We start from the raw sequence: 23,532 nt of genomic DNA, 5'->3' as shown, positions 1-23,532 counted from the left end.
GTGTTTACAGATTTAATGGTATAAAGGTCATGGCCCATTGGAGGTCATCTCCACCTTCTGGAACTGGAAATGATCACAATAGGGACCTGCGTAAAAAGTGTATCAATGATAATCCGCTTGACATTTCATTCATGACCCACTAGAGTAAATTCACCCTCCTAGAATTAGAAATGAAAATCATTTAGAGACCCGCCATTTACTTTTGTGAACATTTTCTATACTGCAAGCATATTTACAATTTTTATTGTCAAAACAAAGTACTGGTTTGTATGTACATGAACATCCCCGGGGGCTGGGAAAGGGGAAAAGGGGAAGGAGTTATCTCTGTATGGTCTTAAATGCTAAAAAACTCCGACTTGTCATCATTACTTCCTCTTCTCATAACATACATGCTTATTAGTCAATAGATCATAGACTTTTGGTCGTATTCCTAGCTCTCCCTTTAATCAGGAATGATGATTTAAATATTTTAAGATGATTAAGAATTAAAACAGGTCTTGTACAATCTCTTAAAATTGATTAAGCTTTGTAGTTGAATTGGCCATACCGGTATAGCTTGATTTTGCTTTTCAGAACACCTGACTTAGCTTTTTCATCACACTTTTTCTAAAATATGCAGATGGTAATTTTTTTCCTCAAAAATCATTCAACTGAAAAGAAAGTATGGCCAACGGTATTGAAATGCATGTTTATGATATTATATGACATGTTTATAAGGTGTTCATGGCTCCCATAGGTTATTTTAAACCTGTGTCCAAACATCTCTTATCGAGTGAAACCTTCATTTTCCCAAGAATGAACCTAAAAATATTGCAACCAATTCTGCAGACAAAGTTTAAACATTTTTTCTAGTTTTCGTATAAAAACCATGTCCATCAAGGTTGCCATTAAATGAAATTATGGTTATCAAAACATCACATGTACAGATCTTAAAAACTTGGAAATAGAACTGTCTGAAAAGTCCCCAAATACCATTTTCATATGAAAGTATTCATTATAATAATAGGATCATTTGTTATTAAATCCTGTGTTTTCAGGAACCTCCTGTTTATCCTGCTTAGAATGGATTTCATCCCTGGATGGAAAATATCGGAAGCATTGTTACTGGTTCAACAGCTCCTCCTCTTTAATGACGGCATTTGAAGCAGACGAGTATTGCGCTTTAAGTGACGGACGTTTGGCGCCCTATATTGACAGCTACCAGTATAGCTTCCTTGTTGAGCTTCGCCCACCCACAGCGTAATTCCACTTTTCTATTTTTCTCCTTTCTTTTTTCGAAAAAAAGTTTTTTTTTTTTAAAGAATCCCTCATTGTAAGGTTGATAACAACGTTGAACTTTTGAATCTTGAATATCAACATCTGGAATACAATGAATATGTTGAAGTGAGTTGGAAATCTCTGCCCTCTTTTCTTTATCTTTTAACCTTTTAAAGAATCTCGAATCCGCGGGCATCTCTCAGTTTCTTTTTTCAAAGCTTGACTGAATTTTATTTATCGTAAATATTCATTACAATTCATTAATTTTCAGTGGTGACACATTTATAGGAACGACGGACATTATTGTAGAGGATACTTGGGTAAACTTTGATGGCAGTAGTATTCCCGGAAATGAATTTTTATACACGATGACAAATTATCCGATACATCAACCTAACGGTGGAAGCGCTCAGAACTGTGCTGTAATGAATTCAAAACTATATGGGGGAGTTTACTTCGACAATCGAACACAAGACAAATCGTGTTCCTTCACATCAACGGATATGCTGTGTTACTTCGAAGGTATATATTATTTGCTTTACCCTGCTTCTTCTTTGTGAATTATAAGATGAAGATAACGAACAGTGACCAATCTCATAAATCCTGTAAAAGAGAATCATGAACAAGACTAAAACACCGGAGGTAGGATCAGGTGCCTAGCAGGAGTGAACATCCTCTGTTGAACTGCCTCATCCGCGGTGAGTTTTATGTATTGATCCGGTAGACGGAGTACTCCGTAGTCAAATTTAGTATAAAGTTGGACAGATTGGACAGGTCATCATTAAAAATTTTTCAAGATAGGTAGGTGGGTAGTTATTTTTTTTTTTAATTATGCAACACATATTGATAATTGTCATAAAAACCACAGGCTTCGAAATTTATTGATGTTTTCATAATACACCGGGCAACTGGACAGATTCAATATTTATTGCTATAAGCGCCTTAGAGAAATGCAGAATCTTAGTTTAATGGCAATGCGAACAATTTGTATTCTACTGGAAACAAAATGAAACAAAGAAAGAAATAATTTCTTAATTTCTTGACCACACTGAATTTTTCAATTTTGAAATCATTCGTACAGTGATCCTTATGGTTAATACTAGTATTAACTGCATTTCACATGTATTTTATTGGTTACAATAAATTATTGCTATGAAATATGATTAATTTTTGTTGAAAACATATTTTGAAAATAGAACCTTTTTGAATAATTATATAAACAACTTCAATCTCATTCATCGTAAAATTTTGTAGATTTGTTGATATGAAGATTTATATGTACTGTCCGGGAAATTTCTTTTAAAGACCCAATTTTTTACCGTACGGTTACCTGAGGAGGGGGTGTGGTCTTGGTAGTGGCAATACTCAAGATGTCAAAAATCCATATACACATTGCATTACACAGGAAGTCTGTCTTTGATAATTAGGGTCAACATTACGCGTTTCTTGCCCTAATTTTGAGTGAAACTACTGTAAATAATTTATATACGTAACTATAAAATAAGTCAACTTATATAATGTTTTCATCGATATCTTTTAATTAAAGGATAAAATAATTAATAAAAGAAATATCATTAAAAAAATCACGAGTGAAAACTACAAAGCAATCATATAAATATTTTTTTAATTGTTGGTGAAAAAAAATCATTATCAATTAAGTGTAAATATTGAAATAAAAAGATTCAATTTATTGTGTGGATATAAATCATCGGAATATTTATTTCTCTGACCAACAATAAAGTCCAAAGTATTCACTTCTTCAATTTCCAGTGGTCCATGTTTTTATGCCCTGTTCACAGATTTGAATTTTTTTTAAAAGATCGATCACTGTTCGTTATCTTCGCCCTTTTCATTACGAATATAGACGTTAGAGAAAATCCGGACAATGATTTTGAGGCACAGGTTGAATAAGGGGTTCGGAAGAGTTATCAGTCTGTGCTGCCACAGGAACTTCTTCCCTCTCCGAATCCCAGTCCCAGTCATTGGGGGAGAAAAGGGCTCGAATAGCCGCTAGTTATCTTGAACGTCATATCTCAAGAATACAAGTACCAAAGCAGTGGAGATTGAAAAAAAATAATTCATGAAGTCAAGATTTAATTATATACTCTCAATTATTTTTTGAAATATAATTACCAAGCAATATTACAGCGATTTGATTTTTTTCCTACCAGAGTGTATACAAAGCGACTATTCACGCGGTACATGAAAGCATTTGATGCGTGACCAGATGATCGTTTTCAAAACATGCAAACTCAGATTATCAGGTAGCACAGGAAGCTAAACTGTCAGTCAAATCAGTAGCTATTGTTTTTTTTCTATGATTGAAAGGCGGTATATTTCTGATCCTGAATAACGAAGATTTTGGGGGGGTTAACGTAAAATTGGGTGTTTAATGTTCAATAATTGTACCTTAATCTTTTCCAAAACAAGATACAGTGTAAAATGGTATCAGCGAACAGGATTACAGTGAATTCTTTCTTCAATGAAGTCATGTTTTATAGCCATACAAAACAATGACACATTAGCAGACATGGAAAAGCTTTGATATGATTTACGTATTTACTACGTAGATCACATTTGTTTAGTACTGTTTTTCACACGATATTACGAATACATTACAGATATATTGCCTATATATACTAAAACTCAGTAATTTCTGTTGAATATTCATTTTCAAAATTCAGTTTTTTTTAAAGGGGACATGGATGCAGTTTTGATGTTTATATCCTTCAAAATTTTGGGTTGAATTTTGTGACTTACGTGATGCAAAAAGCGTTTCAGACTGATATAACATAAAACCTTTTATTCGAAAATTATCAAATTTTTGAATTTTTGGCATGTTTGCTTGACATTAATCCGTGCACTTTCACTTATTAAAATTCATTGTTAATATTTATAAATTCAAAAGTGTAAGAAAGGAAAGTCAAAATGAAATTGTAAGAGGGCAAAACCATCCGGCCATTAATCTTTTAATGTTCAGTGATGTGTACATTGTTAACGAATATACCCATGCAGTAATACGTAAACAGAACATGAAACCATGTTTACAAAAGGTTTTGCTGGTAAGTAATGAAGAATATCGTTGCCATGGAATGTCGACAATTTTCATGTTAGTCCAAAGCATTTGAATGAAGCTATTTTTGAAAGTAAATAGGGAAATTTAAAATTGTCAAAAAAAAAAAAAGAAAAAAAAAAGAAAGAAAGCAACGATGTCTATGCCCCTTTAAAGACTTCTTTTTCATGTTTCCTTTACATTATGATAGTTCAAGTAACCAACAACCCTAACACGGATAAAGACATCTTGTGATATTGTGTACATTTCCAGATTGGACCAATCTCTGTTTATCCTGGAATTCTACAGCCGACGAGAAATACAGACAACACTGTTACTGGCCGACGACCAAAATGCCCAACCAGACCACGTGGACCGTAAAGGACGCCATGGACAAGTGTCGGTTTGAGGGTGGGCAGCTAGCCCCCATCATAGATGATGATCAGTACTCCTTCATTATGAGCCGTCTCAGCTCTGTTGCCCAGTACGTATGTTTTGCTTAGAATTGCAAATTTCGAAATTCTCACATCAACAGTAAACTATCAATCATATTCCAAAAGTTGACTTGGCAACTTTGTAAAAGGTAAGAGGAGTTCTGGGAACATGTTTTCTTGCAGAAAAATATCTTTTTTCACCCCCCGACTGGCCTCAGGGGTGAAAATGAAATTTCCGAAAACTCATTGCAACCTACCTGTACAGGGCCCCGTTTTACTAAAGAACTTACGACTAAGACAAAAATTTAATTTTGTAAATAACCCTGTTTTTTAAATCAATTTGGAAATCTTTTTGATCTTTTAAAAGAGAATTTTGGAAGATATATTTATGCATACAGTTTTAGAACAGAATTGTTTATTTTGCAAGATTTTACAAGCAACTGAAGTTTTTGGTCTTAATCGTAAGTTCTTTTGTACATGTAAAACGGGCCCCAGGGCACCATATTAAAAGAAGATTTGGTTACTGCATAAAATGTAAGGAAGTTCTGAAAACATAATTGTCGTAAAAATACCATTTCTGACTCCCAAATGGCTCCAAGGGTGACTTTGAAAATTCCAAAACCTTATTGCACATCTAAAGAACATCATCAATCATATTCCGAAAAAAGGTTTGGATATTACGTAAAATATAAGAACTAGGTGTTCTAAGAACGTTGTTTTGTAGAAAACATTGTTTTTCGACCTCCTATTGGCCAAAAAGGATAAAATTAATTTGGAAACCTTATTGCACATTTACAGGACAGATGTACAGGATAGATGATATAGCTACTGCGTGAAATCTTGGAGGAGTTCAGAAAACCGAAGTTTTGTAGAAAAAGGCCATTTTTCGACCCAATTCTGTCCCTTATTGAAATAAAAAATCTGAAACCTTATTGCACGTATAAAGGACACCATCAATAATCTTTCAAAAGGTGGACTGACTTCTGTGTAAAATATAAGAGGAAAAAGAAATTTAATAGACGGACTGGTCAGAATAACAACATACCTGAACTTTCTTCAGAAAGTACAGGGTATAAAAATAGTTTAGCCCCCATAACTTGCTTGAAATAATCTTCAGAGTTAGAATAAAGACGTTCGAAAAGCTTGAACTTTACATGTAATGTACCCAGATATCGGGTTCTTTTATCAGTTTCCTTCTGTCTGGCACACTGTTATCCACTTCTCCAGTAGCATCACATTTATAGGCTGACAAGAAGAAAGAATGCCTGTATCTTACATCTACATTCATTATGTACAGCTGTTTCACTTATAATATATTAGAATACATCGCGAGATGCTCACGACAGAAGGTTAATATGAATCAGTTTCAGTTGTATCTATAAACCTCTTGCCTCCATATTTGATTAAACAACATTCCATAGATTTCTTTCATTTTTATCACACTGCATTTTAACACTTTAACAAAACATCAGCACAACAGGTATAAGCACGGAGTTGTGGTTTGGAATCCTTAACATCAAAGGTACCCCTATGAACTGGAATGGTGATCCTATGGAGGCTACTACAACCATTGCATCTCCCTCGGGAGAGTGGTGTTTTCTGATATCGACATTCGGAAGTCAGTTCTGGAGACAGTGCAGCTTCACAGATCCATCTATTGCCTATGGTGCTCTCTGCTACAAAGAGGGTGGGTATACAAATATTTCTAGGTACGAATCCAAAACAGGAAATGTGTTTATAAAAGATAACGCTACAAAACAACCCTACAAACAATACATTTGTGAATAGGTCATAAAACAACAGGCGCCAGGAAATTCCAGAGGTGGGATCAGGTGCCTAGGAGGAATAAGCATCCCTGTCTATTTTTCAGCATGATGAATCTGCGAGGGAACATGTGATTTTTTGTGAAAGGGCAAAAAGGAAAGAAAATGATTTTTAAAAAAAATAGAGTAACTATTATTTGTATCACAACAAACTTTAATTAATACATTTTATTAGCATTAAGAGGTTGTCAAAAACGTTCTCAACGATGACGCAAAATTTTTATCCGTGGTCGGTATAGAGCTCTTTATTGAAACATTGTTCAATTATTGCTGTTTTTTAGGTCAATACGATGATTTAGCCACCTGAAGAATACAATATTCAACGAGTCCGAAGTGAATATTGTGCTTCGAAAGTAGCCAAAACAGCAATAATTGTTGCAATGCCCCATGCATTCCCAACCCCCGATTCTATGTCCCGAATATTATGTTCGCCTGAGTGGAAGTCTGATGCATGTGAAATAACTTTCCAGAACTAATTTTATAAATTTGAATTTTTTTTAATTTTTAGTTCAATGTAGGAAAAAAAAATCCTTATGTTCACCTGGAAGTCACGTGCAGGTGAACACATACTACATAACGTAGTATTTTTCTACAATGTTGGATCTCACCCAATTAGAGAGCTAAGAATTATTCAATCATATAATAATTCCCAGTGTCTTTTGAAAAAATGCCAAATTTACCATTAGTCTTAATAATTTTTTTTTTCATTTGAGAAGGATTTGTTACTGATGCTGTAAGTCCTAAAACATCACGTAATGCCATAACACTGTCTGCAGAGGAAATAAAAAAAGAACTCCATGTTAACCCAAGGAACACCAAAGGTGAACTCATTTCAATATTATTTGCATAGATGATGCACAAATATTTTTCAATTATGTAATATGAAATATATGTTTTTCAATCATTTTTCATTTCCCATTTTATGCAAAGAGAACACTTGATTTTGTAGACAAAAACCATAAAAAAAATTATCCTTGAAAAACGTTTCACATTGACTTTATTGGATTGATTCATTTTATTCTGTTTTAATAATGAAATTATAAAAATATATTTCAAAATTTTATTTCTAGCGTATAAGCTGTCAAAGATAAGTGTATATGAGGATCGTCCTGTAGCTGTGAGTCTTGGGGTCGTTGGTATTGCTGTACTTATATCGGTGTTTGCTTTCGTCATCCTGTTAGACTGTCAACAAATGGAGAGACTCTGTTCCAAACAACAAAGGCCAACAAAAATTGAAACTAAAAACTAAACTCTGAATAAAACAGATTTACTGTGCTATTCAGGGAAGGATGGAATTCATGAGATTCCCTGGCAAGGTTCATGGATCTCCACATATTAAACATACAAATCTTTTTGGTTTCATCGTTGTTGTTTTTGTAGTTGTGAAAAAAAGTAAAATTCCAGAGAAAAACATTTCCATGTCTTCAAATGTAATGTTACTAAATAAAATTAGCATTATCTGTGATGGAAAAACATCTGATAAGATTAAGAATGCATTTGTCCTAAAATTTCATAAAGAGTAAGTGGCAGTAAGTGTATTTAGTTACATTATTTTGTTTTTTTTTTTTTATTTGATTTTTAAAGCAACATTTGTACGGAAGAATATAGTAAGCATATTATAAAGAATGCAAGTCGCACTATCTTTATATAGTTACCGGGTATATAGTTCAATCATGCAGGCTTGGTGACTACATTTTATGTAATAGGTAAATCATTGTCGAGTTTTGTTTGTTTTTTGTTTTTTTTAAATATCATTGATTATAATATCTGAAGATGGTCAATACATGTTAAAAATTGAATCTTGTTTAATATTCCCGTTTTTTGGATAAAAGTGAAGCATTTTGCGATGTAATGCTTTGCTGAGATATTTCTGAAAGAACCTCGTTTAATAGTAATTCCCGTTTCTGGTTTTTAATAACTAAAAATATATCTATTTCACGTACGATATGTTTAAAGAGAACTTGAACTGACATTTCTAATGTGGTTTTCATTTTATATTCATCGAGAAATAATGGAATTGATACACTTAACGTCATTCATTCCATGGCTATTTGTCCATTTGATGCATTCCTCTTTATATTCTTTAGATGCTTTCATTTTTCCTTTTCTCATTTCACTGATAAGCTTTGCTGTTGATATTAATGTTAGGAATGTGAAGTAGTTTGAGTCGTATTTAGTCATAAGATCTGTACATGTACAATTAAATGTATATTACAACTACATGCGTTTCATCTTTGGCAAAACTGTACATGTACAAAGTCAAAATGATACTGGTAGTTCTATTTTAGTCATTTAAGGACACATAACACCAAAAAAAAAAAAAAAAAAAAAAAAAGATGCATGGATTGATATATACTTTTTAACTGATTTTGAATAGAAATGACATAAATAGTAAATCCCTGAAATGTAAAGAATTCGCAAGTATTTTTTATTGCTAAAATATGCGACTTTATGCCCGTTTCCATGTAAATCTATACAAAATTTTGGACATATTTTTCAACATTATGACAAAATCTTGATAAAATTTCCACACTTACCCTGGAATTCATTATTCAGGTTACCTATATGAATATAGATCTACAAGATATATTGCTGATTTCTGAAAAAAAGTTTGTGTTATTTATCTTTAATTAAGGTTCATATCGGCCATCGTTGTTAAAGCTATATATGGCGTATCTGAGCTAAAAAAAAAAAAAAAAAACGAGATTAAGTGTAGATGAACATGATATTTGTTGTTTATGTTCAAATTAAAATTTTCACCGATTTTGAACTTGAATAACCCCACGTTTCTAAAGTTAAATTGACTTTAAACTGTGTCTGATATTTAAATGCGGATTCGGTAAATAAATCGGTTATTGTTTTAAATTTCTAATATCTATGAAACGCGATTGATTTAAATTGTGCAATTTACAGGAAAGTCCTATCTTTATATAAAGTAATAAAACAAATAGAAAGATCTTATTAATTTTAGTTAGTCTGAACTTATAAAAAAATACACCACATATGACTTTAAACCATGTATGACAAATAACACATTCTGTGCATTAGGTAAACCATGCAACTATTAATTATGTAATACGCAAGTCATGAGGGACACGTGTCTACACTCCTTACGTAATTGTAACCCACATAGCTGCATGTACTATTACACTTCTTTTTCAAGACAGACATATTACCGATTTACCGATCTTTTTCTGCCTACTATGTAAGCATATGCATAGTTGAAATGTTAACCTATATCAAGGTTGAACATATCCAAATATTTATTTTAAATCTTTAAATATTTATGAGGAACTGCATAATGAATGAAACGCAAGCAAAATTTGTTTTTATCTTGCAGACAGGAAAAAGTTTTGTTTAATTAAGCGCTATGTTGCATATTCAAGGATGTACGAAATGATTTCCAATTCAGAGAAGTCTAAGAAAATTCTCTATCAAAGCTGCGTTTGCTGCTCCCCGCTGTAGTTCTTTCTAACACTTTTAAATGGACTACTAATACTTCCTTTTTAATTGTTTACAATTTATGTTAGTATTATCCTATGATATAAAAAGACTGGGGTTCTTCAGAATCAGATTCAAAAAAGACATTAATTTCAAAGCTTATGATACAGATGGAGCATTATATGAAAATATTTATCACTGTTTTTACTATACTGAAAGGTAAGAAATTTAAAAACCTCCCTCAGATATACTACGTGACCTTTTCAGAGACTTATCTATCAGAATTCATTATTTGCATATGTAAATTGATATGTAAATTTCTTAAGATATGGTAAATAACTTTCATCCATTTTTATTCCCAAAGTCCTACTTTGCAATGCATGTCATTTGCATGTAATTCATATTCATTGCTACGAGGGTACTGGTTGTGTCTCAGAAAACGCGAATATTTTCAATATTATTTGTTTTACTAATACTATAAAGTTAAAATATTGGCTGTGCATATAATCGACAATTTTTAAATACTCAGTACTACATAGAAATTTCAATAAAATATATTTATAAATAACACTTTTTCTCAGTAAAACGAATCTTGAAAAATAGCTGTCTGCGCAACACTCGTAGCATTGGAATCGTGCGTCTTTATAAAATTCGTATGAAGCATAAATTTGACACTGCATTTGGTTTTCTGTTAGTAACCGAGTTATTCATCTCACACATACACAGGTAAAATTGCAACGTATGTTTAACATATGTTGAACATACGTGGCAATTTCACCTGTGTACTAGTTACAAAAAGATCGAAAAATTAATTTTTTAATAGAAAATTTCTCAACCCTGATCAAAAACAATTGCTCGCATAGTTAGACGGTGGTCTCCAAGTATGACGTCGGGATCCTGTCTTTTCAGTTTGTCGTTATTTTTGTTGGTCTACCAAGGTTTCCTCCATCAGAGCTAGTCTCCCGCGTGGTGCAGTGGTTAGAGCGTCTGCTCTAGAGTCGCGGAGTTGGGAGTTGATCCTTACGTCACTGGTTCGAATCCCACTGCGGGACGTGGAGACCGGTCCTTCGGATGAGACCGTAAAAACCGAGGTCCCGTGTCGCAGTAGGTGTTGGTACAAAAAAGATCCCTCACTGCTCAATGGCCCTGAGTGCCGAGTATAGGTCAAAATTTGCAGCCCTACACCGGCAAGTAGTGGCGTCTCCATATGAGTGAAAAATTCTCGAGGGAGACGTTAAACAAGATTCAATCAATCAATCAATCAGTCTTCCATCAGATAACCAGTCCAGCCATCCCTTCACCTCTTTTGCCAGGAATAAACCAGTGTCCGAGACATGTGTTTGTGCCGTTCGATCGTTTCCATCTCTTTTCTCTTATCGACAGGAGTCGTACCCTTCTCAACACAGCACTGCTTCATTATTTGATGCGCCGCATTATCGCCCAATGTATCAGATTTTGACAATATCTAACGAATAGTGTTTATGCATCTAACGTCATATTTTTTGCCATTTATGATGTAAAATTGCACTAATATAGAGACGCACCGTATGCTGATGAAGGGCTTCAAAGTAAGACCTAAACTCGGCACTAAGGGCAATTAAGCAGTGAGTGTTCTTTATCGTGCCTTAGTGTACTTTGCGTGAAATAAAGTCAATTTAAAAAAAGTTTAAAGATACATTAAATGAGAGATAATTTGTCAAAATTTAGAAAACATACGTATTGTAAAATTTGAAAAAGTTTGTTTATTGATATTAAGTTTTCAAAGATTGATGGAATCCAGTTATAACTGAAGTTCAGAATATTGGAAAATATCGGAAACATTGTTACTGGTTCGAGCGTTCCTCCTCTTCAATGACAGCATTTGAAGCAGACGAGCATTGCGCTCTGAATGGCGGCCGTTTGGCTCCATATATCGACAGCTACCAGTACAATTTTATCCTTCAGCTGCGACCACCCACATCGTAAATCAACTTCCCAATTGTTCTCTTTTCTTTTCCTTGAATTTTTTTTTTGTGAAAACACCCCCGTTTGTGTATATGGTTCATCGAAAACAATAAAAAAGAAAATGCGTTTGTGAAACACTGATGCCCCCGTATGGCAGCTTATGACAAAGGTTAAAGTTTCTCATATGCACTTTAACCTCCAAGTTCAAGAGATCAAAAAAAAATTTTACCCAAAGAAAAGTCTTGTGTCAATGTACATACCTGGTAAATATGAACGCCCAAGCACCAACCATTCAAAAGTGCGTCAAACTCCAAGGCTAAGGTCAAGGGTCAAAATTAATAGTACGCAGGGAAAGACCTTGTAATAAGAAATATATATGCAAAATATAAAAGTTCTAGCACCAACTTTTCAAAAATTATGGCGAAGGTTAAAGTTTTCAAAAGTAGGTCAAACTCCAAGGTCAATGTCAAAAGGCCAAAATTGTTGGTATCCAAAGAGAGGTCTTGTCACAAGGAAAATACCTGTGAAATTTGAAAGCCCTTATTTTAACTGTTCAAAAGTTATGGCCAATGTTAAAGTTTTTTAAAAATGGGTCAAACTATAAGGTCAAGGTCAAAAAGTCAAAAATACTTACATCCATGGAAAGGTCTTGATAGGATGAATATAGATTTGAAAACCCTAGCACCACATGTGAAATATGAAAGCCATAGCTCCAACCAATCAAAAGTTATGGACAATGTCAAAGATATTGCTTACAAACAGACAAACAGCTAGACAGACAGACAGACGGACGGACGGACAGACAGGGCAAAAACTACATACCCCTGAATCTTCGATTATGGGGGCACAAAAATTGTCCTTTTTATCATTATTGTAAATGTCCTCACTATTAGATTAAGTACAACTGCAACATGCATGTGAAGAATTTCAACTTGTGCACTTGAATGCATGTACATGAATTTTTTTTAAACTCAGTCCTGTATTGCTGGTATACTTTTACATGTAATTAAAGGCAATTTGTTTTACATCATATATGGTATAAACTTTTTTCTTATGATTAATTAATAGATATGATTTTCAGAGATGACACATATATAGGAACAATGGACGTTGTGAAAGAGAACGCCTGGGTAAATTTTGATGGCAGTAGTATTCCTGGAAACGAATTTTTATTTACTATGACAAATTAATCCTATAGCTCAACCCAATGGTGGTACCACTCAGAATTGTGCTATAATAAACTCAAAAACATCGCCATTGGGACCAAATTATTTCGATCATCTAACACAGGACATATCATGTAATGGCCTCAGAACAACGGATATGTTGTGTTACAAAGAAGGTAAGTATGTATTCTTAAGATTCTTGATCTCCTTTGTGCATGAAAAGTAGGTCGTATTATGCCAATATAGATCATAGTGAAAATGCTGAACCTGAAATCACTTGCATTATTATTGTAAATTATATGAGCTACATTTAGCTTTCTCTAAATTTGATCATATTGTGTTATGTAAAACACACTTATCGTGTAGCTGACATTCATATAGTGAAGATATCATTTTCGGTAAATAAGATTCTCTGATTCACTCCGCACCTCACAAACTTCGGTATATGTTTCTCTCAATATTCGAATTTATTTCGAAAGGTGTGATTGGTTATGGACTTATTGATATCATTCGTTCACTTAGCAAGTGTGCTTCAAAGCTCTCTTTGCAAATATTTCCGTTCTATATGTTTCATGACTATGTTCAATAAATAGTCATGTCGTCAAACAGAACATTGCTATAGCCTGTTTCTTTTAACAAACAAATGTAATAAAAAAATTCTGAAAACCTGATTACTGATTAACGATTTATGAATAAGTATTCCAGAAGGAGATCTGGATATAATTGATCTACTAATATTGAAAGTGGTGAAAACTTAAACATATTTTAACATATCTCCATTTGCCTTCCGTAAAGCACTACTTCCTCGTAATACTTCTGAGTGTAATTTACCTGATCCAATGAGTTTCGGAGAAGTCTCATTGTAGTCTCGCAATAGTTACTGAGACTTCTCGAGCATTATTTGCTGTACATCGAAAAATTAAGGTTCAGAACACATTAGTAGGGGTATAAATATAGACCACCTTTGTGAAGAGTGGAGCGAGCTGATCAGAAATATTTTGCTAGCATATTCAGATGTCACAATGTGTTCTCTATGCCAGTATTAAGTAATAAAGTATTAAGTTTCAATGAAATCTCTGGTGACTATTTTTCTATCACAATAATGGGTGATTTTTTTTCTATCATGGATATCATAAAGCAATAAAAAGTGAATACAACTTCGTAGCTGATTTAAGAGCCCTCTATACACTGTACACTAAAGAGTTCTGATTTTGTGGTATTTTTATGCAGATTGAGTAATCTGCCCTTTGATCTAGAATAAAATAAATTGACGTGTACAGTTTATTTCTAAATTTGTGATCAAATAAAGCATTTATAATATTTTAATAGGCCAAGATGAATAGATTGAACACTTTAATTTGCTGGTATTTTGCCCATTTAAGTAAACAACAGCGATTTTTGTTCATCAGTACTTCATTGTCTTTGAACATTTTTCCTGGGGGTAAATGCAAGGTACCCTATGTTGAACATGTAATAGATAAGCTCAACATTTACACCTTTACACACTTTAATTTTCTCAATGTCCAAAAAATCTTTTCCTTTAGTGTATAGAGGGTCCTTAAAATCTTCAGGAATCCCTAAATATATGAATTAAAACAAATTGTGTTTCAGGTATCATGGTGTTTTGAAATAACATAATTTTCCAGATTGGACAAGTCTCTGTTTATCCTGGAACTCTGCAGCCGACCAGAAATACAGACGACACTGCTACTGGCTAACATCTAAAGATCCCTCTGAGACCACATGGACCGTGGTGGACGCCATGGACAAGTGTCGCTGTGAGGGTGGACAGCTAGTTCCTGTCATAGATGATGATCAGTACTCCTTTATAATAAACCTTCTCAGTTCTGTTGCCAAGTGAGTATTTTATCCTTAGAATTTGTGTGGGATCAACGTCTAGAAAAGGAAATACTTTTTCTGAAAATAAATAATAAAAATCTTCTCGATAAACAGGAATCTGGATTTATTCCCAATGAATCTATTTGATAAATAAAACGGATTCCGTAATGGTTGTTTTAAGACACTGTGTCATTTCAAATAAATATATCAATAAATATTTCAATATATAAATTATAAACTTTATATATATATATATATATATATATATATATATATATATATATATATATATATATATATATATATATATATATATATATATATATATATATATATATATATATATATATATATATATATATATATATATATAAATTATCTGCTAAGAGCAACAAAACGAAGTCAATCAATATGGCTGGAAATGCATGCACTTTTGTTATCCGATTACACATACATGACATGTCATCATGTTTTATCAAAAATATCATAATTCTATAAAAGTATATAGCCTCAGATCATTTACAGAAAAGTAGTTATAAATTCAACAAACTTTAGGCACGTAAAAAGAGAAGGGGGCTATCCCTCCACCACTTTTTGAAACATTATAATTATACCTTTTTAAATTTTTAAAAAAAATGTCCCCTCCCAAAAATCGATGCTTCGTGCCAGAACAGGACAAAACTAGAAAACTACATGCACATATTCTGATACACGTATTCTTTATTGCATATATAATGAATATCTTTCAATGTAAAAATTCGTATTTGAAGTGACTATCTTTAATTATACATTTTTTTCAAAAATTAAAATATTTTTAAAAATACACAAATTAACACTTATGAAATACGTCACATTAATTATAACGTCAGTATTTATTCATTTTTGTTTCACCATAGGTATGGGAAATGCATATGCAGAGCGATTTTAACAAAGAGTTAACTATAAGACATCAATTAAATCTGAGTTAGCTAACTTTTATTGACTTTCGAACAACAAAAATCTAACTGACAATTACGTAACTTGTTAAAAATTTAACTTTTAGTGACGGCACTGAAGTTGATTTACTATAGTTTGTGCAACCGGTTCCTGGTAGCTAAACATTAGTAACCGACAACTACATTTACTGGTTCTGCAGAAAATATGTCGCTAAAGATACAATATTGTTAAAGTTACGTTAAATTGCATTGATAATTGTAATAAACATTAATCCTAGTATCTATATTTTTTAATCTGTGTTCCTGATACCAAAACTTAACAAATAGTTTTCTTACTTGTGACCAAAAGTTTTAATATGGAATTGGAGATGAAAAATATCCATAGCTTAAATTCAGATTTCTAGTATATAATAGTATATTTTTATTTAATTTTGAATGATATAACTTTAAAGTTCAAAATAAAATGAAATTTAAGAGGTTAAAATTAATTTCAAGTCATATAAAATCTGTCTCAAGACATTTATGATAAGATGTACAATACAAAAGGTGATCACAAGATGAGATTTGTGTCTATGAACCTCTTAATCAAACACTGATATAAAATAATATTAAATTAAAATAATTTCCCTAAGAAGAATGTTTTGCTAAGTTTTCTCTTATCAGGATCATAGCTATTTTGTAAACTTTCACAAACACCACAGCACAACAGGTATAAACACAGAGTTGTGGCTTGGTCTCCATAACATCAAAGGTACCCCTGTTAACTGGAATGGTGATCCTATGGCGGCTACTACAACCACTGCTGCTCCCTCAGGAGAGGTGTGTTTTCTGACATCAACAGACGAAATCCAGAGCTGGAGACAGTGTAGCTACACAGACCCATCTACGGTCTCTGGTGCTCTATGTTTTAAAGAGGGTGAGTTCAAATATTTCTAGTTGGTACGATACTAAAACAGATAATGTATATGTTTTATCAGCGAAGGAACATCTAATGTTTTATGGAATTATTAAACTAGAGTGTTTCAAGGATCTTATGTGTCACCTGCTTTATAGCACCATTAAGGTTAAATTAAATCTAAAGATGGTCAGCTGTTTATTTGCAACTACAATTATAATTCAGGCATTTGCCTGCAAAGAAAAAAAACATTCACGGATAGTAAAACCGATAGAATAGCATTTGTCATATAAAATCTGACAATGCAATTTTGATTCCCCAACCCTGAAATCTAAAATGAATAATGAATTAATTTTTATCTAATTTATACGTGTTTAATTCAACAATCCTCCAAAGGAGGTTTAAGTATGTCTATAGGGAAATTGTCCGTCTACAACAATCCTTTAGGAATACCGATCCCGATGTAATTTCATAGTATTTTTTTGGTGACTGTAAAGCATACAGTTTCAAAGTACAGTGTCATAAGCTCATAAACATGTGATATAAATAGTTATTATAAAAAATGCCTCTCAAAATTCAAAAGGCACAGGTTTAATCAACTATCCGGAGAATATTTGCAACGTAGGTCAAAGGTCACGGTCAAATGGACTGTAACGCTGGTGTTTTTGATAATGTTTTATGTCAAACAGTACACACTACTAAATAGCATGGACTTACCTCTTAAATGTTAAAAATATGCTGTATATCGACACAGTGAACTATTTTGAAAAATAGGTCAAAGGTCAAGATCATGGGTCACGAGATCGGTAACCATGGTATTTTACAAAAGCCAAAGCGCCAAGCAATAGATGTGCAAAATATCAAATCCATACCTCTTACAGTTTTCTGTATATAGGGTGTGACAGATGGACAGACAGACAGACAGACAAACAGACGGCGGGTAAAGTGATCCCTAAGTGTCGCTCTGCTCAGCAGGCGACACAAAAAGGACAGGATCATACGCACCATAACAAACTATTAGGGAAACATTGCCACTTTAAATACATTATTGTGTCGCCTGCAGAGCAGAGAGGCACTTAGGGATCACTGTTCCCGGCGAACACGTCTGTTTGTCTGTCCGTCTGTCACACTTTATATCTTGAGAACAGTTAAAGATAGGGATTGTTATTTGGCTGATGTATTGCTTGGAAGAATTGTTTTTGTTAAATACCAGGGCTACCGACCTCATGATTTTGAACTTGACCTAAGACCTACTTTGAAAATACAAAGAGAGCCGAAATACCTTCTTTGACTTTTTAGAGGTAAGTTTGTGCTTATTTGGCAAGTGCACTGCTTGTTATAAGACATGTTAAAAAATATCAGACACAGTCCACCTGAGCTTGACCTTTGGTCTATATTTTCAAAAATACTCTTAACCGTTGTTATGTCTTATTAATTTCAGAAGTATGGCATTGTTTACTAGCATTTTTCTTTCATTACCATTGTATTATTAACATTAACCAAACTGAAATTAAAATGCATTATATTAGCAATCGGAACATACCTCGACCTCTTCTGTCAGCAAAACAAAAAAAAAAAAAAAAAAAAAAAAAAAAAAAAAAAACCTTAGTTTTTCTCGACTAGACAGAAAAGGCCAATTCAGTTCTTTAAAAAATAAAATAGGATCGGTATACCGTTTTTTGATCGCAAATCTCAGGAATTGTTGAATCAAACTTGTATTAATAAAAAAAATTCTAATAAAATTTTCTCGAGTTGACAGATAAGATTGTGTGATGTTCCCGTTGTTCCGTTAGTTCAGGATCGGTAGACCGATACCGACTTGGGCTCGTGAATCTTGGGGATTGTTGAAATAAACTCGTATGAATGGCTCGTATGAAGGGATGATTATTTTTAATAAATTCAATTTGAATATTCAATTTAACTTAAATTTGTATTGATTGTAACTTTTATGATAAATATCATTTATCACTGTCTCACTATCCGTGATTTTTTTTTATCTTTGCTTAAACTATAATGCTATAATGCTTAAACTATAATGCTAGTATAATATTAAAAAATAGATTACCACTATTTATTCTTATTTATGTCTTTTATGTTGCTATAGCAGGCGACACATGCGATCCTTGGAAACTCTAGCATTAGTAGGAAGTCAAAACGTTCTCACTTATGGGTGAATTAAAAAAAATGACCACCAAACTGAAATTATTTGGAAAAATTTAACTACTTATAACATATTTTTCACTTGTATCATCATATTGCGCATGCATTCTAGTTTAAATCCTGAAGTGGCAATAGAACAGACAATTGGATTAAAAAGTTTCCGAATTTTTATTAGTAAAATTTCTTTTGTGAAAAGAAAATATCATTACACCTTAAAAGACTTTTCTAAAATATATAATCACAAAAAATTATAGTTTTTTATGCTTCAAAATGGTAAAAGGGGTATAAATGATTAAATCTAGACCTTGGTTGAGTATCTTTTCTTGTATAAATGACAAAAAAAATTGGCTTTTTTTATTGTTATTTTACATTATTTTTTCCAATTCTGGTTTGAAAAGTTTAAATATGAAAAAATATGAAGCAATATAATTCCCCAAAAATTCACTGTTTTGTCCGTTCAAGTCAATTCTTTAAATCTAAGCCAGTTTTTTGTATACAAGTTCTCTTACAAAAAATACTATTTTGAAGTGACCCTATTTTACATTATTGTGTTGCACTCCTGACATCTGATATGTATTTTATTTAACATTGTTTTAAAAATTACAACACACAATAACTCATTCTTACTTTGTAAATCAATTTGTTGTTTTGATATTTTTCATCATTTACGACAGGTTTTTCATATTTTGAAGACCTTAAAACATGATTATTTGCAAAGTGTAATATATATAAATTGTATTTAAAAATAAATGTGAAATGATGAAAACTATTCCCTGAATTGACTGTAAAATTTCTGTAATTTGTTAATAGACATAGTGTTTTGAACATCAACTAGTATCAAACATTTTTTTTTCAACTTATTTTTTTTAGGAAAGATAGTTAAAAAGCACTGGTAATTACAAAGCAGTTTAGTTGCACTCCTGACTGCAGTAAAATTTACAAATAAAACCATAGAACACAAAAATTCATAAAGTGTTGGCAACATCAAGTGGTAAAGAAATTGTGCAATATTTATAGTCCAATACTTCATAATTAAAACAGATGAAAGTATTTAAAATTCGCATTTTATCTGGAATTATTCCCAATTAATGCCAAAAAACTAGCTTAAATGTATATTTAGAAGATAAAATATATTTTATAGCATATTTTCCTTTAGAAGACAAACACAGTAACCCACCAGAAAAATTCTACTCATCATTTTTTCTTTATTTTTATTCTTATTGGATGATTTATAATTCTAACATATTTGTTGCACTCCTGACCAAAAGCACTGAGGCCTTTAAAGTAGAATTGTGAAGTGAAAATTACACAAGAACTTGTTCTGTTGTTTCAGTGAAGTTAAGGAGGAATTGCTTGAATTTTATGACAGTTTTTTTACTGTGTTTATTTTTAACGTTCAATAAAAAATCACAAAAAGATAAAAACACATCTGAATTGAATAAATTGAAAAAGGAAGGATTTTAATAACAAAACTGTTAATAATTTAGTATTAAATTATACAAAAAGATTATTATTAATTAATGAATATCTCTAAGTATGAATAGAAGTGTTTTTGTCACACAACTTGAATCGGTAAAAAAATGCGTTGCACTCCTGACCATAGAAATATAGACCTGAAGCATAGACAGACCCTGTAATTGATAAATCTATTTGGTAAAAATGTTCTTTGTGTCTTTATTTTCCAAAATAATAAATCAGAAAATCATATAATGATAATAGTTTTTTCATGCTTGGGAGCAAAAAATCAAATGTTGCACTCCTGACATTATTGGGTATGCACATAAACTTGACTCTCATTAATGCTGCTTGTGATTTATATAACATTTTTAAGTTTTAAAATGTGTATCAGTTATTGTTTTACACTTTGAAAATTCTTTTCTGTCTTAATTTTCTTTCAGAATTTTACAATTGATGTTTTCTTGCCACACTACATTTTTTCTGTTGCACTCCTGACATGGTATAACATTTTTTTTTAAACATCAGCTATGACCACAACTTGATTAAACAGAAGTTACTACAGTCCACATTTAAAGCTCAATACTTTGAATATTATCAGGAAAGTCTTTATTTTCAACACAAACCATTATTATTTATTTCACAGATCTCCAAAAAATATTGAAATTTCAAAATGTCACAAAAAGGTGTTGCACTCCTGACAATTTTAGCATCATTTTTGGGCATTTTTTTGTTAATTGAGATATCAACGAGATATTTGGCAGGTATTTAGACACTATCTAAGACATATTCTGAGACATAGAAATCTATTTTCATTGCCTGTATTTTTAGTGTGAGTTGATAAATATGCGTTTGGTCATTTTTTTTTTTAAATTCACCCTTATTGTTTATCCATGGTTTGTAAAATATTTGTAATTCAATCATTAATTTTGACCAAATGCAATACATGTATTTATCATTCATAGAGTCTACAAAGCTTACTTAATTTTATTTCATTTCCTTTTTGAAGGATTCATTGCCGACACTAACACTTCTACAATACCAAGTAATGCTACCGCAATATCTGTCGAGGGAATTAAAGAAGAACTCCATGCAGACCCACAAAACACCAATGGTGAATTCATATCATTATAATTGATTAAATTAGGTCTGCCCCTAAATAGAATTATGATATTTTGAAAAGTAATGATGTAAGGAATAATTTAAGATAGGACTTTTTAGAAGCACACATGATCTAGGGTCGAAATTCATAACAAAAACAAATGTTCATTCTTGATATAAAAGACACTAAAGAGAATGCAAATCGTAAATCCCATTGTAACTTTAACTCATTCAAGCGAAACTATACCTCAGTATTGCACACTTTCTTCGAGGAAAAGAATTATTCACTCTGTGTTACACGAAACAGGTATTCTCGCCTGCACTGAGCTGCAATGGATTTCTATTGTATATATAACTTAGAAATTAATCAATTCAGTGTATTGTATTGCTTTTAATCCATCTGTACTACGAGTACTTGTCTGGATTATTGCGCTGGAAAGTATACATATTGCTTGTATTATCTGAGCTGAATTATATTTAGAAACATGTAATGAGTCAATGTTCTAATTTCATATCTCATGTTTAGAAACCGTAGGACTACATATCAGTATCTGCACTCCCTTGGATTTCATTGATATAATCTGTATACATTAATGGCATGTTTTTATTATATCCACGGAAATGTATTGTAAATTAAACACACATCAAAGAAAAGAATTAAGACTATAGGCATTACCATTATGTACAATGAAAAGTAAAGAAAAATATTAAAAAAAGAAAAACTTTTCGAGATAACAAACTCACAATGCGTTGACAATAGCATACTACATAGTTAATGTGTATACGACGGTTCCTCCTATCTCCACATACTGAAATAAAATATAATTTATAAAAATCGAATCAGTACATGTATGTAGCCTAAAGTCTATGACCGGAACAGAAATCGAAATGCTTTTTATAAAGACGAAAACCAATCCCGGTCATATAGGGCGGCGCCCCATTTATAACGAAGTGTTCCTTTAAAAACTTAATTCATTTGAAAATGATCTTTTTTTTAAATTGAGATTTTAAATACTAGTATGTATTTCAAAATTTTATTTTCAGCGTTTAAGAGGTCAAAGATAAGTGTATACGAGGATCGTCCAGTAGCTGTGAGTCTGGGGGTCCTTGGTATTACTGTAATTGTATCTGTATTTGTTTTCATCATCCTGTTGGACTGTCAACGAAAGGTGAAGCTCTCTTCCAAACGAAGGACTTCAAAAATAAACTGCATGAAGCAAAATCGTTGTGCTATTCATGAAGGATAAGGATAAATTCATGATTCCTTGGAAAGGGTTATGGATCTGTACATATTAAAAACTTTTTTTGTAATTTTTGTTTCATTGTCCTGGTAATTGAGTTAAAACAAAGTAGAATTCCTGATAAGTACATCATTTTCATGTTTTCATTAAAAACGTAAGCAGATTACATAAAATAACTTTTTAAAAACTTATTTTGATCACCAGTACATGTCCATTTACATAAACGGGAATCATTTAAAATTTTTTGTCTGGAGTAAGCATTGTGTATATTTATTTTAAACAAACTTCAGCTGCTAGACAAATCTTGTGATAGTGATATGAACATCTGATGTAATTTATAAATGTCCTTAAACTGCAGGCACAAATAACTGGCAGCAAATTTGCCTAAATATATCATACCCACTTGCCGCTTCCCTAAAAGAAATATAGTTTACCTGAAATTCAATACATTTTAACAGATATCAGCTTAATTCCACCATGGGACAAAAACCATTTCCCCAGAGTTCAGTTTGACTATTATGGTATAGAACTCATTAAAATCAAAGAAGGAATTTGAATACTTTTTTCTGTATCAGCAAAAATAACCTTTACCAAAACCCTTGAATGACTACTCAAGGAACATTATAACAAATGGCTTATCATATACAAATTGCGGTTTTCTCTGTAGGCTTCTTGAAATGATATTTAAGAATTCGCAGAGACACTAAACCATTTTAAAATTAGTTGCTCTTCTATGCAATAAGTCGACGATTAAAAAAGGTTACAATATAGGAATTATTCTTTTGAGTT

The 23,532-nt window shown here is 32.1% G+C and overlaps 1 protein-coding gene and 1 pseudogene across 1 annotated transcript; both read left to right on the top strand.

The window, feature by feature from the left end:
• The first annotated feature begins 1,129 nt into the window (after positions 1–1,129).
• Positions 1,130–7,815, top strand: LOC133186957 (uncharacterized). Its single transcript, XM_061322339.1, has 6 exons — positions 1,130–1,239; positions 1,529–1,779; positions 4,583–4,793; positions 6,216–6,430; positions 7,283–7,387; positions 7,637–7,815. The coding sequence occupies exons 1-6, from the start codon at positions 1,130–1,132 to the stop codon at positions 7,813–7,815; spliced, it is 1,071 nt and encodes a 356-aa protein (XP_061178323.1).
• A 4,043-nt stretch (positions 7,816–11,858) lies between these two features.
• Positions 11,859–22,749, top strand: LOC133186956 (uncharacterized; annotated as a pseudogene).
• The last annotated feature ends 783 nt before the right edge of the window (positions 22,750–23,532 follow it).

This window comes from Saccostrea echinata, unplaced genomic scaffold, assembly GCF_033153115.1.
Source record: "Saccostrea echinata isolate AGI-Se365-2 ecotype Australia unplaced genomic scaffold, CSIRO_AGI_Sech_v1 ptg000014l, whole genome shotgun sequence".
NCBI lineage: Eukaryota > Metazoa > Mollusca > Bivalvia > Ostreida > Ostreidae > Saccostrea > Saccostrea echinata.
The sequence above is the reverse complement of the archived record's forward strand: the minus strand, read 5'-3'. Positions and strand labels throughout refer to the sequence as shown.